At 38.5% G+C, this 18,173-nt stretch overlaps 1 protein-coding gene across 1 annotated transcript in view; it reads right to left on the reverse strand.

Annotated features, from left to right (window-relative positions):
* Nucleotides 1–13,281, reverse strand: part of LOC126366496 (synaptogenesis protein syg-2-like) — a 58,120-nt gene extending 44,839 nt beyond the window's left edge. Inside the window, exons 1-2 of the mRNA XM_050009610.1 lie at nucleotides 13,165–13,281; nucleotides 713–823 (exon numbers count right to left, since the gene is read on the reverse strand). Of these exons, the coding sequence (XP_049865567.1) occupies nucleotides 713–823; nucleotides 13,165–13,234 (181 nt within the window). The 5' untranslated portion in view covers nucleotides 13,235–13,281. The remainder of the gene's footprint in view (nucleotides 1–712; nucleotides 824–13,164) is intronic.
* Nucleotides 13,282–18,173: the final 4,892 nt, after the last annotated feature.

An 18,173-nucleotide genomic window follows, 5' to 3' on the forward strand; every position in this document is an offset into this window, starting at 1 on the left:
AAATGGGTTTAAACCGTATTTCCCGTTCTGTTTTTCAATAGACGTCAACGAAAGGAAATTCAAAATATATTCCACTTACAGTTCAATAGAGGATGAAGTGGTTCGGATTATAGGTTGAACGGGAAATGTAGAAAAGAATTTCTAAAATAAATCTTGGCCGCAGTCGGATATCAAATGACCAGCGGTTCCAGACAGAGACAAACGCGCGATTGTGCTTTAATTTGAAAAAGTACTCCCGATAAATGTGCTGGTTTTGTTTGCTTTCCTTCAATTAATCGACTCTTCGACGCTAGATTGTAGCACACAAGCGTTTCTCTAAGAATTCTACTTTGGCGAAGGTTTACAAAGAATTGTGTTAGTTTCAGCCACATGTGGAAGCATTAGATGAATGTAACGGTAACTATGAATAAAAAAAATAGTGCCAATTTTTCTACAAAAAAAGAAAAAAAAGGAAAAAAAACATTCATATACGCGCTACTATCAGTCCTAATGTAACATAACATAAGTTCACGACTATATCCCGACTGGATCCATCTCAAGACGAACTAGGTACCCACATCCGAGCTTTACACTTACTATCAAACTCCCTCGCAAAAGAAAAAATAAAATCTTGCACTTCGATGATCAGAAAATACGTGAAAGGGCAGAACAAAAAGAAGAAAACACTACGTTAAAGAAGACGAAAGAATATATTGATGTCTACTAGTTTTACCTCCACTTACAACACAGGTCAACTTTAGACTAGTGTCTTCTATGTATGGACCAGCAACTCCAACTACTTCCTTGTCTTGCTCGTCGAATATCTTCGGCTTTTCTGGTAGTTCTGCAAAAGAAAAAAATAAATTAGCATTTCATCCTTATGTTGCGGAACAGCCTCCGTGGTCTAGTGGTTAGAGCGTCAGGCTCACGATCCGGAGGTCCGGGTTCGATTCCCGATGGGGACATTGTCGAAATCACTTTGTGAGACTGTCCTTTGTTTGGTAAGGACTTTTCAGGCTTGAATCACCTGATTGTCTGAAAAAGTAAGATGATTCCGTGCTTCGGAGGGCACGTTAAGCTGTTGGTCCCGGCTATTGGCCGTAAAAACACCTTCACCAACCCGCAGTGGAGCAGCGTGGTGGAGTATGCTCCATATCCCCTCCGGTTGATTGAGGGGAGGCCTGTGCCCAGCAGTGGGACGTATATAGGCTGTTTACGTTGTGGATATACCACCAATCCACACTAAACGTTTTACCTATTTAAATTTAAACTGTGTGCCGTCGTCTGTTTTTTAATCGTTATAATCTGGGAGTGTTCAAGGCTAGAGTGAATAGACATTTGCTAGGTAAGCGTGATCCACTCTAGACCACATCATCATGTACCATCAGGTGAGATTGTGGTCAAACGCGAGCCTATATTATTTAAGAAAAATAGATTCAGGTTAAGGCACCAACTTATCGTCTATGTGTAAAAAACCCGTCATGTGGAAGAATATTATAACCTTAGTTAAGCTTAGTTTTGTGACATGTTCCGAATTATAAGCAGCTAAAGGAGTTAGTTCATCAGCCTCTATGGTCACAGCATTTGACTAACGATGTAGAGGTATGGGTACGATTTCCAATGGGGATGCTGACGAAAATTACCACACTATCCCGTGCTCCAAAGCATAAACTTCTTTCACCCTATGGTTGCCTGGCGGAAATCGCCTATTGTGATTATTTTTTTATTCGTATGTTTATGTCCTTTGTTTATGTCGTTGTGCAATAAAATATCACTGATTGATTGATTGAAAATTACTTTATCAGACGGTTATATTTGTTAGGTCAGGACATTACAGGCTGAATCACCTGTCTGAAAAAATAAGTTGATTTCATGCTTCGAAAGGCACGTCATACCGTTGGTCCCAGACTACGAGCCCAAACGCGCAGTGTAGCAGCGTGGTGGAGTATGATCCACACCCCCTAGACCTGCGACCAATGTGTCCAGTAGTGGGACGTATATACGTTACACATACATAAACTCCCATCTATTTTCCACCGGGGTAACCAGTCACTAAGGAAATCCATTTCTTCGATCCTGACACACTTCTCTTGCTTCCTCCAAATTCATCAATCGAATCATACACGCACATTGCCGGTTCAGAGTATATACGCTATCATTGTATTTTTAAAATATTCTTAATTTATTACCTTTACTGCAGAGTTGTAAAATCAAATGACTCGTAAACTACCTTTCATCTAGTATACAAACGTAATACAGCAGAGCTAATTTAACTTTTAAAAATTCTACGCTCGAAGATGGTTATCAAACTCAGGTAATTTTACTAAATACCTCTCTATATTCATGTGGACCTATGGCCCCGGTGTTGGTATGGCCCCCGATAAATTAGGGCCACGCACGACGACTCGCCATAACTGTGTTACCCTACATTAAACTTTTTCCTCGGACCGTATATTGCTAAAATAAAAGGTTTCCGTAGACGTCCCACACAAATTACTTTGGGCCCAAAGCAATCTTATCATCGTAATTGAGATTTTTTTAGATACGACTTCCATTCACTCGGAAGTTTGAAATGGCGGTAAAGGTAAGGGAATGTTTTGATGTAATGCCCACAGTTGACCAAGTTTTGTTGCGAAATGGAAAAATATGGTTACGAGATGGTCTTTAACGCTTTCATTTCGGAGTATCTTTAAGTAATGACGACTTTTCTTTTTGTGGCGTGATTTATAGCATACCTACCTTCTTACTTCCGATGCTTCCGATGGTAATACTACAAATGATTAAAGCTCATTATCCAACGAGTTGTCCGCTGTAGAGTTCTAGTCTCAGTAAGTAAGTGAGTTATGCCATTACTTAGTCCGCCTTGGAAAGTAGGTACGTACTTTATTCTCATCTCATAACGTAACTCATAATCTCACGACTATATTTATTTATTTATTGGATTACTTGCAACTATGCACATTATAACATTTAGTTAAGACATAAGCCAATTACAAGTGAACAAAATATTCATCATATATCCCAAACGGGATAGTCAGAAGCGCATTCATCGCATGATGTACTAAGTACCCACACCTGTGAGACCGACGTGATATGTCATATCGTATAGCCATATAGGTATGCCATATCGTATAGCCAACTATGTTAGTGAAAATTGCACGTTAAGATGAATGAATAACTCATCGGTGCAAGTTCGGTACCGGTAATCTAGCTAGCGCTCGTCGTTTGAGAAGCAAGCAATGATAAACAGGGTAAGAGTGTCTTAAATAAAATGATTTTGTCGATTCAAAATCATATCCGCGACTTCTGGTTCGGTGGTAGAGGTAAGTACATAGTAATTTCAATAATATGAAACAATTAAATTCACAAAACACTCGTCTGAACTGTATCATCCATAACAGGTGGTATTTTAAAAATAGCCGTGTTTAAAACGACAGGTTAAACCTGTTTGTTTTACAGGGGGATATTAAGCTGAAAGAATTATTATGCCAATAAAGTTTGGACTGGCCCAGGGCCAAAACGCAATATGTGGCCAGTCGGAACAAACTAACTTTAGGGTACGTGCCCACTGTCGCAGAGCGGATGAAAGAGAGATCTGTGAGCGCGATATTCTCTATTCTTTCTTCTCTCCCGCTAGCCCCTTTGCTGTAATTGGTAAACGGTGGGATTTTGCGATTGCTCACGATTGTGGCGAATGCCGCATGAATACCCCCTCCGGTTGATTGAGGGGAGGCCTGTGCCCAGCAGTGGGACGTATATAGGCAGTTTATGTATGTGGCGAATGCCGAGTATGTGTTTGTTTTTCGTCGTTATGTACCTCAGACGGCATCCATTGCCATATCTATCTCATCAGGTACAATTTTAAGATACCGTCTCTAAGGGTAACATTGGGATTCCGATTGAGGTTCGGGTTCGATTCTGTTATGTCCTTTGTTTAGCTAGGACATTGTAGGTTGGATCACCTTGTCCGAAAAAGGAAAATAACTCCGTTTCGAATCAGTTGCGACTACCATACTGGCTTACTAGGTGCTTCTTCACGCTTTGCTTAAAGGACCCCATGTTTTAAGAAGGAGGGAACACTTGAGCCGGCAACCCATTCCACTTTTAATGGTGCGGCAGAGATAGGAGTTGCCGAATTTAACTTAGTATAATAGCTTACATTTTTACGTAACATATTGTATATTTTCCTCTGGCGGCTTTCAGACTTGACCGCATATATAGAGCTGAGGGCTCTCAACTGGTTCAAAATTTATGACAAGAGGCCTGAGGGTACCTTACACAGGTGGGCGTGAAACTCTGCTGATGCCAATATAAAAGCCATGAGCAGCGGGACATCGGGTTTATGAAGCCAGCTTCGTTATTGCTGGTAACTTTAGTGTCCGAGCAGATGACAGAGCGATAATTAAAAAAACTCGTCAAAACCGGCTCGTTAGATGGAGCAACGTCATAGTTTATGACGTGCTGAACTTTATCTTTATCATAATTTTTATATTATCAATTTTTGCTAGTCATCATCATCAGCCCATTAACGTCCCCACTGCTGGGGCACGGGCCTTCCCTATGGATGGATAGGGAGATCGGGCCTTAAACCACCACGCGGGCCCAGTGCGGATTGGTGGTTATTAACAACTGCTAATGCAGCCGGGACCAACGGCTTAACGTGCCTTCCGAAGCACGGAGGAGCTCGAGATGAAAACTTTTGCTAGTAAACTTCATTTATATATTTGGAATTTTAAGTTGGATGTTTTAGTCTGGTTTGTGAAGGTTTGGGTTTGGAATGGGTATATACAGGATGGCCCGAAGGTTGACGTTTAAAACGAAAAATTTGATAAAGGGGTGCATTGGTTACCAGAAAAACCCCATGTATAGCAACAGCACCAGTAACAACCTATTATACATCCCACTGCTGAGCACAGGCCTCCCCTCAATCAACCGGAGGGGGTATGGAGCATTCACATCGCATCCACATGTATTGTATGTTTAGTGATTATTTACGGTTTAGGAGATAAGATCCACTTTGTATGTATTTCAAGATTTTCTATTATACTTCAGAAATTATTATATTGAAACTATCTCTTTCTTAATCCTTCTTTTATTTTACTTCGGATCTATTCCAAAGGAAGTAACCGGTGATGTGCCGTGCCCGGGAATGTTCCCAAAGTGGGAATGTTCTCGTTGTGAAAACCCTTTAATCATCATCAGCCCATTAACGTCCCCACTGCTGGGGCACGGGCCTTCCCTATGGATGGATAGGGAGATCGGGCCTTAAACCATCACGCGGGCCCAGTGCGGATTGGTGGTTATTAACGACTGCTAATGCAGCCGGGACCAACGGCTTAACGTGCCTTCCGAAGCACGGAGGAGCTCGAGATGAAAACTTTTATTTTGTGGTCACCCATCCTATGACCGGCCTTTGCGAATGTTGCTTAACTTTAACAATCGAAGACCGAGCGCGTTTACCGCTGCGCCACCGAGCTCTTCAACTCTGTACTCTGGATCTTATTTGCCTCAAGGTTAGGTTAGGTTATAAAGATCTTTTCACATAGCTTTTGCGCCTTTTTATTGCCGGGAATATTGCCAAAGTAGGATCATCAATCGGGCTTTTACCATCATCACTTTCTAAGGTGTGTGTGTCAAAGTTATTATTGAGCCACCAAAGGCCTCTGTCGTAGATTATATATTTTAGGATTTCTTACAAGTAAATGTTAATATTTGCCGTACCTACCAACTGGGTACACTCAGGCCTGTTGTTTTAAATGTTGTACCGGGTGAGAGCCCTCAGCGCTTCCCATTAAAATTTGTCCGGCCAAGTAAATACCATTTGCGGCAAATCTACAATAAGTCACGTCAAAATAAAAACTTACAGTAATATAATGGTGCTAATTCCTGTAAACACCATCTAATTTTATTGCAAGTTATATCTGTTATTTTCTTATCCGCCGAAAAGGAAAGGGACGGGTAATCGACAAGCATAAAATTTATGGAACACACGTTAATTTTAAGCACAAATCTAAAACAACCGTCTAAAAATTTTACATTGCCCAATAACCCGACAGAATTATGTTGACAGCACACGTTAAACGGTTTGCATACACCGAGATATCTTTTAATTCGCCCGGGTTATTCATTAATTTACTTATTCTTCCTAAAACTAAGAGCTGTGAATCAACCGTCCCTTTCCTTTTCGGCGGATAAGAAATTGACAGGTATAACTTAAAGTAAAATTAGGAGGTGTCTGCAGGTATCGGGGCCAATATTACTCTAAATATCTTGTTCGATAATACAATTATTTATCCTGTCATGCTTAGGTACAACGGTTGTTATTGTTTATGCAACGTCGGTTTAATTAATGCAGCTTGCGTTTAGTTTGATCATTAAACAGTATATTATTTGCTCTGGTTCAATTTTGACGTTATATTGAAAATTACAATTATGTTATGTCAAATTATATCATGGGATCATGCAGCCAGTTTTGATAATAACAAGTACAATATGGGAAAAAAATGCCTTATATATAAAAAAAAATATGCTTGTTTTATTAAGAGCCATTGAAAACACAGCAACATCCTATTTTGTAAACATATATACGTACATAAACACATGCCTACGGGGTAAGCAGAGACTATGGAATTCCATTTGCTTCAATCTTGACACACTTCTCTTGCTTCCTCCACATTCATGCACGCACGCGGGTAGGTCCCATTTGTTCCATAGAGCATGCGTCATCGGACAAAATAAGACTTATTTTTCCCTTTATGTTCTATGGAACTATACACAAGCATTTCCCCGACTTTTTTTATTAGTGACGTCATAGAACAAAATGGGAATTGTCTTTTCCAAAATTGTTCCATGTTCCTAATCTCTCTAGTTGAATATCAATCTTCGTGTCAAATCCTATGTACCTACAGAAAGGTGTCAATACTTGACTTTGGTATTCAAAAATAAATAATCGTAGAAGAACGTGAATTTAAGCCGACGATAATATGGATAGAGCCTATTCATTAAAGAGTCTTATCTTTTAAAGAGTCTCTAAACTTGTTCTATGGAACAAATGGGACCTACCCACGCACGCCGATTCAGAGTAGATCGTACTGAACTTTATTTTGTCAAAAGCATCCAATAAATCGACGAAGACTATTTTTTTCGTTCAGGAACCGTTGCAACTATCAATATTTCATATAGAAGTCACCTGGTGCGATGTCCGTGCCAGAATTTATGTTGGCCGGGGTGAGGCGAGGCCAAATTGTGGCGGTTTATTGACATCTTGCCAGCGGGATTAGCTACATTGTTCAGCTCACGTACTGTGGTAAAACTGATCTTAAAAGAGAATCATTTTACATATACATACAATGGTTTTATCCCCAAAAATGACGAACTCGCATACAAACTTTCAACCCTAATTTCACCCCCTCACTGGTCGAAATTTCAAAAACGCTAGAATAAATATTTCATCTTATCAAGTGCTTAATTATAAACATGCATGCATGGTTTTATCTTTTAAAATCAAAATATCCCATACAAACTTTCAACCCCTATTTCAACCTCTTCATTCCTTTTTTCGCAATAAAAGGCCTATGTCCTTTCTCAGGGTCTAACAATTGTCTGTGCTAAATTTCATCAAAATCGGTTGAGAGGTTTAAGCGGGAAAGCGTAACAGACAGACAGACAGACAGAGTTACTTTCGCATTTATAATATTAGTAGGGATTAGTAGGGATTTCCCGGGTAGGCAGAGATCACGGAGTTCCACTTACTGCGATCCTAATTAACCTCTTTCAAAAATAATAGATGGCGTTGTGCAGGTTTAACGTGATAATTACCTATTTTCTCATTACTCGGGTATATAATTATTCCAAAATACAATATAATGGTAGAAGCTCATATAAGAATAATTGTTGCTTGATATTTAGATCATAATTATGTATAGAATTATGTTGTGATAATTTGGAGATTAAGTAATGTTTTAAATTAATCGTTAATACATAAACTCACGCCTTTTTCACACCGGGGTAAGCAGAGGCTATAGAATTTCATTTGCTTGGATCCGGACAAACTTCTGCCTCCTCCACATTCATCACTCATTTCATACACGCACGCCGGTTCAGAGTAGATCGTACTGAACCTTTTCTAAGGACATTTCCAATTAGTATTTAAATGTCGTTAATACAAAGAGTAACTTGCAAGTTGTCCTTTGTTTCACTACTTTACCCATCTCTGTAACTACTGGCCAGTGTTCGTTGCGTCATTTATCATTACCACGAATGGCATAAGACTACTTAGGGGTCCCACCTAGTTACCCCTTTCAGTCATCGTTTCGTGGATTTCGCATGTCAGTTGATTATAGCTTAGCTAGCTTCGATAGCTTAGCTATATGTCTTGTTACGTTACAAGTGGACAAAAATAAGTCATCACTAATTTATGAGACACGCTTTTTTGTCAGTGTAGCATTCTTCATGCTATTTTTTAGGGAAAAATAGGGCAGTGGTTTCCTTTTTGCCTTCCGCCCCGCAGTACTCTGTCTGACGCGCGTGGGGTGGCACCCAGAGTAGTCTATTTCAAAGCCGTACTAGGACTCTTGTCCTGTCAAAAATAAGTGCCAAGACAATTTTGACAGATTTAAAAGAAACGTTTAATATAAAACTTTCCGTCCACAGCGAAACTGTCATCATTAGAAACACAAAACTGGACAATAGAAAACGTGTAGCATGAAAACTAGAATACTAAACTTTGAACATTCAAAACACATCAGTATTCAGACAAATGAATAGGACTATTAATGAGAAGCAGCGAACTATTAATTCCAACTGAATCAAAGCATCCAACAGCACTATCAACTAATTTATATTTTCTAAAGCGTTATTGTCTTGTACCTGGGATTGCTATAAACACAAATTGCCAACTGCATATTTAAGGATGTTCCAACGAGCGCAGTAGAAGTTTGCATTCAGATGCGAATTCGAAATAGTTGGCCATAAATTTTAAATGAAACGATCTCAGGGATGGTAAATTATTGAGGACGCTAGTCACTAGTTCAGTGAGTTGGCTCAGTTTGTTTGTTGTTCTGATTGGACAAATAGTTAAAGTTTGAAGACCTGACTGTGGCAATCCATGAAATGAATTGCACAATAATAATTGTTAATGAAAATATCGATGATAATATTACTGTACTTCTGATACTTATTTGACTTAGGGAAACATATTATTTTAATTAAATAAAATACATCAGGATCTTGTTTTTTCGTACAAATGTGTTCAGGATCTCATTAGCAAAAGCAATAGTTTTCAGTTTAGAATTAAGTTCTTATAATAATTTTATTAAATGAAACTTATCCGTAATTTAATGCTGATTTCGAAAACGATTGAAGATGTTTAACTTTTGAATCAACTCAAGTGAGTTGACTCAGTAGTCATCACAATAATAAGTCAGCTCATATAAGTCTTTGTACAAGATTGTTTCTGATCTACTTGTAATTTATTTCTCTGCAATCTATACTTATAATAAATCTGTAGAGAGGTCAATTCTGTACATTAAATATTTTTTCAAAATAACTATCAGGGGGTGATAAGTGGTCGATACTGATGCCAAAAATGCAATCAGTAAAATTTTTGTCGGTCTGTCTGTCTGTCTGTCTGTCTGTCTGTATGTTCCTTATAGAAACAAAACCTACTGGACGGATTTTAATGAAACTTGGTACAATTATTCTTCACACTCCTGGACAGGTTATAGTATACTTTTCATCACGCTACAATCAATAGGAGCAGAGTAGTGAAGGGAAATTCTTTTGTATGAAAAATCTAAACCACTCAAGTTAGACGTTTGAAATTTGGCATGCAGGTACCTTAGATACCGTAGAGGTATACTAAGAAAGGAATTCCCGAAAATCCTACGGGAACGGGAATTAGCGGCAAAATCCTTTTGTATGAAAAATCTAAACCACTCAAGTTAGACGTTTGAAATTTGGCATGCAGGTACCTTAGATACCGTAGAGGTGTACTAAGAAAGGAATTCCCGAAATTCCCACGGGAACGGGAATTAGCGGGAAAATCCTTTTGTATGAAAAATCTAAACCACTCAAGTTAGACAATTGAAATTTGGCATGCAGGTACCTGAAGTACCGTAGAGGTGCACTAAGAAAGGAATTCCCAAAATTCTCACGGGAACGGGAATTAGCGGGAAAATCCTTTTGTATGAAAAATCTAAACCACTCAAGTTAGACGTTTGAAATTTGGCATGCAGATACCTTAAGTACCGTAGTGGTGCACTAAGAAAGGAATTCCCGAAATTCCCACGAGAACGGGAATTAGCGGGAAAATCCTTTTGTATGAAAAATCTAAACCACTCAAGTTAGACCTTTGAAATTTGTCATGCAGGTACCTTAGGTACCGTGGAGGTGCACTAAGAAAGGAATTCCCAAATTCCCACGGGAACGCGAATTAACGGGAAAATCCTTTTGTATGAAAAATATAAACCACTCAAGTTAGACGTTTGAAATTTGGCATGCAGGTACTTTAGTAAACTTAAAGCTTAGTTGCAACAGGATATTACAAAATTCCCACGGGAACGGTAGTTAGCGGGAAAAAACATTTGTATGAAAAAATCAAATCTAAATAAAAGGAGAAACTGACTGACTCAGTGACTGACATATATCAACGCATAGCCTGAACGGCTAAACGTAGGCATTTGAAATTTGGAAGGGACATAGCTTAGGTACCGTAGAGGTGCACTAAGAAAGGAATTCCCGGAATTCCCACGGCAACGGAAATTAGCGGGAAAATCTTTTTGTATGAAAAATCTAAACCGCTTAAGTTAGACGCTTGAAATTTGGCATGCAGGTACCTTAGTTAACTTTAAGCTTAGTTGCAACAGGATATTGCAAAATTCCCACGGAAACGGGAGTTAGTGGGAAAAAAACATTTGTATGAAAAAATCGAAACCGCGTAAGATAGATATTTTCAATTCAATTCAATTAAATTATTTATTGCATTCCATGTAGTACAATAGGGTGTTACATAGGCATAGGAACTAAAACATGGACCCTATAGGGCACAGCAACGTTGAAGGGAAGAGAGGAAGTGTGTATTAAAATTAAAACTCAATGAACAATCAATTAAAAAAAAACAATTCAATCAATTGATTCAATCTAGCACGCATGCATACCTTAGTAAATATAAAGTTTATTTTTGGCTGTATTTTGAAAAATGGGAGTTATTGGGAAAAAAAAATGTACTTATGAAAAAATCTAAACTGCATAAGTATGCACTCCCACACACACAAAGATCTCTCTCTTATATAACACGCCACGCGGACGAAGTCGCGGGCAAAAGCTAGTAAAGAATAAGATAATACGAGAAGAAGCTCCCATCCCTAATCAGCCTAGACTATGTACAGCTGACAGAATAACTGCCACGATGGATATCGGACTACTTGAAAACCCGTCTCAACTATGAAATTTATTACGCCGTAAACTAAACTAAAAGAACTGAAATACTACTAGTTTTGCTACTATAGCAATAAGGTCGTATTTTGTATATATTTTTCTGTAATTGCTTATGTTATGTGTTAAAAAAATCTTTTTTATTATTGTTTCTATTTTATGCAATAAAAAGTTTAATATTGCTTTGTAAAGTATTTCGAAGGCGTCAATAGTGTGGGAGTAAAGATAACACAACAACAACAACGCCAACTCATCATCTCCCTAGCATTATCCCGTTTTTCACAGGGTCCGCTTACCTAACCTGAAGATTTGACAGGTCCGGTTTTTTAGAGAAGCGACTTCCTGTCCGGCCTTCCAACCCGCGAAGGGATAACCAAAACAGGTTAGGTCACATAGCTCTGAAAATGTATTTCTCGGGAATATAGGTTTTTCTTCACCGCTGAGCATGTAATAATCCTGTACATAATCCAAACATGAATTCGAAAACAAATTCGACAATCATTTGTTTATTAGGCCTGTGCTGAATTCGAACCTGCGACCTCAAAGTGAGAGGCAAGCGTTCAACCAACTGGGCTATCACGGCTAACATCGGACATGTTTATAAAATTTAATAAAAATATATAATTATTACATATATATCCGTACTAATATTATAAATTTGAAAGTAACTCTGTCTGTTACTTTTTCTTTTTCTCTGAAGAGATTTAAATGTTTTTTTTTTTATGGGAAATAGACAAGCATTTTACTATAATTTCACCTGATGGTAATTGCTAATTTGGCTAAGAATATGATATACTTAGGTAGGTAGGCACCTACTTTCTAGGTAGAAAGTGCCTATCCACTCTTGTCTCTAAGAGGCCCAGATTGTACTTATTGAGGAACAGATTCCTTCCAGAGAATTCCTCTTAGCCGTTCGTATTAAATACAAGGAAATTCATTATATCAATGGGTTGAGATCCAGAAAAGAGCATTGAATGGTTTTATCTCCGAAATTATCCTGTCTCCAAAGACGACGCGAACGTCATCACGGGCGGATACCAAGTAGTACAAGTAGTAACGTACTATATTTAGTGTGTATGATGTGTTTATGTATGTGGGCGACGGGCTTATCAATCACTTATAACCATTCATCATAATCTTAGAACTTCGTATTAAAAGAAGTTTCAAGTTGTTTTCTTCTTATGCTTATTTACTCCTTCCGAACAAAACATTGTTTTTTTTTTGGAATTGTCATAATTAACCATGTTACATGACATTTGGTTACCTTATCGGGTGAGAGCCTTCAGCGCTCCCCATTTGTCCAGCCAAGTAGTTAATGCCATCTCCAGCAAATCTACAATAAGTCACGCCAAAAAAAGTTACCTTACGTGTATTTTTTTTCCGCATTTAATGCGAATGTGTCTTGGTGCTTCTATGCTGTTCTGGGAGCAAATAAAAAACATAGAACACGTTCAGCTGCTTGTCTTCCCGGGCATGTCGTAAAAACCGACAGAGGGATTGTGTCCTCTAACATGATGGACTAATGTTATGGGCGATAGGCTGATCCCTTATCACCATAAGGTTCATCATATCCAGCTTACGACACCGTATCAACAGTGGCTGCAAGTTGTCTTTGATTGCTTGTGGCTCTGCCCACCCCATTAGGGATTACGGGCGTGAGTTTATGTATGTATGTATGTATGTGTCTTGGTAAGATTCTCAGCTCATCTTCCGCATAACGCTAGAGCTAGGCTTAACAATCTTGACACTAACCTATAACATCGAGGATTATCTTATGATTCCTCGTCGGAGAAATCTTGAAGTCGACTCTGCAGCGATACATTGCGCGGTCTGTAGGGGCCACGTCTCGTATCCTCAGTGCTGAGGGCGTAGTGGAATGCCACCGCGCTCGCCCCGCTAGAGAATCGTCCGCCCAGTGGGCTGACAGCGCCTTAGCTCGGCCATCGTAACTGTGAACAAAAATATACACTATTAGAAATAACTAAGTACTATTTACAAATAAGTAGCCTATTAAATAAATCGATTTTGACTGTAAGAAATCTTATACAATTTATACAAAAAATTTGAAATAAGAAAATATTTCTGTATAATTCATTCGAATAGTGACGTTTAGGAGATAGTTGTGGTGGTATGCGGCATACTATATCCTAAATTTAATATCACTATTCGAATGAATTGTACAGAAATATTTTCTTATTTAAATTTTTTTGTGAATTATTTTATTGGTTCACACCTCTTTCTCCTATCACCCTTTTTTTTTCCTTTTTTCTTTTTGCTGTTTTTTGAGCGCGATTATTTCGTAGTCGGGTTTTAGTTTTGGAAATTATATTTTTTACTGTCTTTGTACCTATTTTTTATTAAACAAACTTCATATCTAAAAGTCGTGAAACTGTACATGTGAAGGTCAAAAGGAAAGTTGTATTTTTAAATATTACAAAGTTATAAATAGTAGTTGAAATATTTGTATGTTGCATAAATTTAAAAAAAAAATCAAAACCTTAATGTAATTCGACAAAAAAGTGCCCTACTACTTTAGGTTCTGTAATTTTTGTCATTGAAAAATGAATTTGTTTCTTATAAAATAACAGGTCCTTGAAGCTTAGCTGCATTCTCTGACCTTCACTGCACTGTAATGAGGCAATATTTCATTTATAGAAGTCCAAATCGTGACTTTGTGTCATAAATCAAATTAAAAAGCACTTTTGTTGTAGTCGCGTGGACGAATGGCCATACGCTACTTGTTTTCAAGGCTACATTAATAATTAAATATCTTTGATGTGGTTGTTTCTATACTGGAACAAAAACATACAACGCGTTCACGTTATCATCCTAGGCATCATGTCGTAAAAACTGACATAGAGATTGTGTCGAACATTATAGACCATTATATATCTATGGGTGGTGAGCCGAGATGGGATTCTCTTAAAATGCATAAATGTTTTTGTCATAATTTTAATTATCAAAATCCTTCTGGCATAACGTTTTTTAGCATAATAGTACCCATAATAACATCTAGGAATACTGATTTGTTAGGGATAACTTATTTTTGGAATAATATTTGTTGATGTAAATTTGATTCGCATATAAATAGGTATCCATAATTCTTTTTTAGAATAATAGAGGTTTGTCATAATTTTTACAAGGCATAACAGTAGGTTAGGGTACGGCGGGGGTACCATAAGTTTAGTAGGTACGCCCTCCGTGGTCCAGTGGTTGAGCGTTGGGCTTACGATCCAGAGGCCCCGCTGAGGGCTCCCACCCGCTACAAAATTTAAAACATCAGGCCTGAGGGTGCCCACTTGGGCGCGAACCTTAGCTCAGGGCATCGTATAAGGAGAATATATTTAATTCCTCGACCCAAGTAGGCCGATAACGATAAGCGCTGAATTAGGGAAATCATCTACCACGCCGATGGGAGACCATAGTGATAGGTAAGTTTTTTTTTAGTTCCCGCTACACGTGAAAAGATCGAACGACACTGCTTGACATGGGTCTTTTAGGTTTAATTATACTTTATTACTCAGTATTCCGAAACCTAATTAATTAAAAGGCCTACTTACATACTTAATTATTAAGAGACCGTAATTTATTACAAGACCGGTGACGCACGGAAATTGTTTCTAATTTTAAATTAAACTAGGCTAAAAATCTATCGAAAAAATCCATTTAAAATCCAAAGAAAATATTCCACCCACTCCATTCCATCTACGGACAACAAGACGTCGGCAGGCATTTCATCCTTATGTGGATATTCCTCCAATCCGCACTAAACGTTTTGCCTCTTCCTTTTTGATGAGAACAGCAAAGGACTGGAACTGTCTGCCGTCGCCTGTTTTTCCAACTCGTTATAATCTAAAAGCCTTCAAACCTAGAGTGAATTTGAAATAACCTGCGAAGGGAAAACCAGTCCAATACAGGTTAGGTCACATACCGCCGATGTCGGCTTTTCACCGCTGAGCACGTGATAATCATTTGAGATCTAAATATTATAACTTTGAAAACAAATTCGGAAATCATTTGGTTTAGGACCGTGTTGGAATTTGAACCTGTGAACTCAAGCGTTCTTTTAACTGGGCTACCACGACAGGGTTTTAATATTTTTAAATCTATGCCACAGGAAAAATTAAAAAAAAGCAAATCACGAACTCTTTTTATAAACCTTTCATTCACGTATCGCACCAAACAAAAAGTGCCCATTAACAAATCAAGGTAACGATTCATACATCGTCAAGTTGAAGTTGAAATAATTGTTCCGCCCCGCCTCTTCCATTTATTTCCTTAGAAGGCACCTTGGAATTTCACGTTTTCCACCTATTCGAGTGAAACTCATAAATATTTCATAACACACCCTCCTGTAGCCTTAACCAGTGAAGAGAAAGCAATGCATCAACACGAATAGCTCGAAAATATATAAGTACGTGACACATTTATCAACGGATTGGCGACGTCCATTATACAGGAGGTTAGTGACACCGTAAAAGTGCTAGCATTCGCCTGTTATGAAATGTTACAGATCCGAAAATTACATCGGTGAGGGGAGAGAACCGTTAATAAGCAGCTATGCGGTATTGTAACGTAATGCTTAAAAACGTTACATTAGACGCGTATACTCCTAGTGAGAGAACACCTTTGCAAAAAAGAAAAACGCCTCCTAAAAACCGATTAGTTGGTGTTTTTCTTGTCAGAAGTTTTTACTTAGATTTTAAGTTTTTGCCGCGCCGAAATTTAAATCGAACAATATAGATTGTGGCTATGTTTTCGTAGTCTATTAGCGAAACCGAATTTTGAAATTTGTCTATTTAAATGGTTTTGTGGCTCTGCCCACACCAATAACATATCAGGCGCGTGTTTTGTGTGATTTACTTTACTTGTTGCTTTAGAACCAAATGGAATAATTATATGTTAGTCAAACTAAGCCACCTCTGATTGAATAGGTATCTCCTCTGATTGATTGGTAGGTTTGATATTGTAGGTTAGGTTGCCAAAAGCGGCACCGACATCGATCAAATGGAGGATGACCAAAATTGTATGGGACTTGTATTAGACCACCTATCAATTGTAAAGCTTCCTATCACATCATCAGCCCATTAATGTCCCCACTGCTGGGGCACGGGCCTTCCCTATGGATGGATAGGGAGATCGGGCCTTAAACCATCACGAGGGCCCAGTGCGGATTAATGGTTATTAACGACTGCTCATGCAGCCGGGACCAACGGCTTAACGTGCTTTCCGAAGCACGGAGGAGCTCGAGATGAAATATTTTTTTTTTGTGGTCACCCATCCTAAGACCGGCCTTTGCAAAAGTTGCTTAACTTCAACAATCGTAGACCGAGCGCGTTTACCGCTGCGCCACCGAGCTCCTCAATAAATCCTCCAAAGCTTTCTATATCAAAGATAAATTTATTACATACATACATAAAACACGCCTATTTCCCTTTGGGGTAAGCAGACACCACGGAATTCGGCTACACATAGATCCTGGCACACTTTCGCTTCTTCTTCTATATACTAAACTTATGAAAACCATTATATATTTTTCTACTTACATTCATACATTAACTCATGCGTATTTCCAACGGGGTAAGCAGAGACTATGACTTCCATTTGTATCGATCCTGCCATACTTCTTATGGTTCCTCCACATTCATCAATTGTTTCATACACGCGTGCTTGTTTAGAGTATTCCATTTTAGTGAAATATATTTTGAGGACGTCGCAAAAGCCCTAATAACTGTAATATTTGTAATACCATTAAAAAGCGCCTTTTCGAGCGAACTTTTCTAATGGCATAAATTATAGCCCTCCGTGTTAGTGGCCTACAATAATTATTCTAGACCAAAATGTTTTAGGCAGTTAAACCGTATTAATTGAAATATTTTAAAGTAGGTACTTAATTTATCTTAAGTGGAAATTTCACTAACACAGTTGGCTCGGACATTAGGTATAAACTGCAATACTGCTCACCACCTATCACGTTGGTCGGAACTGGTACCCACACCTCATCGAACAGAAAGGTCGGCGCACCGAACAGAAAGGTCGGTGAGGTGTGGGTACTAGTTTCGACCAACGTGATATTTTTATATTTTTATTTTTCGTTTTAAGCAGTTCATCATCATCAACAGCCTATATACGTCCCACTGCTGGGCACAGGCCTCCCCTCAATCAACCGGAGGGGGTATGGAGCATACTCCACCACGCTGCTCCAATGCGGATTGGTGGAGGTGTTTTTACGGCTAATAGCCGGGACCAACGGCTTAACATGCCCTCCGAAGCACGGAATCATCTTACTTTTTCGGACAATCAGGTGATTCAAGCCTGAAAAGTCCTTACCAAACAAAGGACAGTCTCACAAAGTGATTTCGACAATGTCCCCATCGGGAATCGAACCCGGACCTCCAGATCGTGAGCCTAACGCTCTAACCACTAGACCACGGAGGCTGTTTTTAACACAGTTAAACCGTATCAATTAAAATATTTTAAAGTAGGTACTTAATTTATCTTAAGTGCAATTTACACTAACACAGTGGTGACCTTTCTGTTCGGTGCGCCAACCTTCCTGTTCGGTGAGGTGTGGGTATGTGTGATAGGTGGTGAGCAGTATAAATAACCAAAAAGTCTAATATAAGTATAGGTAGGTAATATAATTAAACTCTTTGAAAAAGTGTACGCTCTATGGCCTATAAAAGCATTGTTTACAAAGTGTAACTGTACTATAATGTCGCCAAAAAAGCATTGTTGTTGTTTTTTTTTGACCTGGAAAC

The sequence above is a fragment of the Pectinophora gossypiella genome, chromosome 4 (assembly GCF_024362695.1).
Source record: "Pectinophora gossypiella chromosome 4, ilPecGoss1.1, whole genome shotgun sequence".
In the NCBI taxonomy this organism is placed as follows: Eukaryota; Metazoa; Arthropoda; class Insecta; order Lepidoptera; family Gelechiidae; genus Pectinophora; species Pectinophora gossypiella.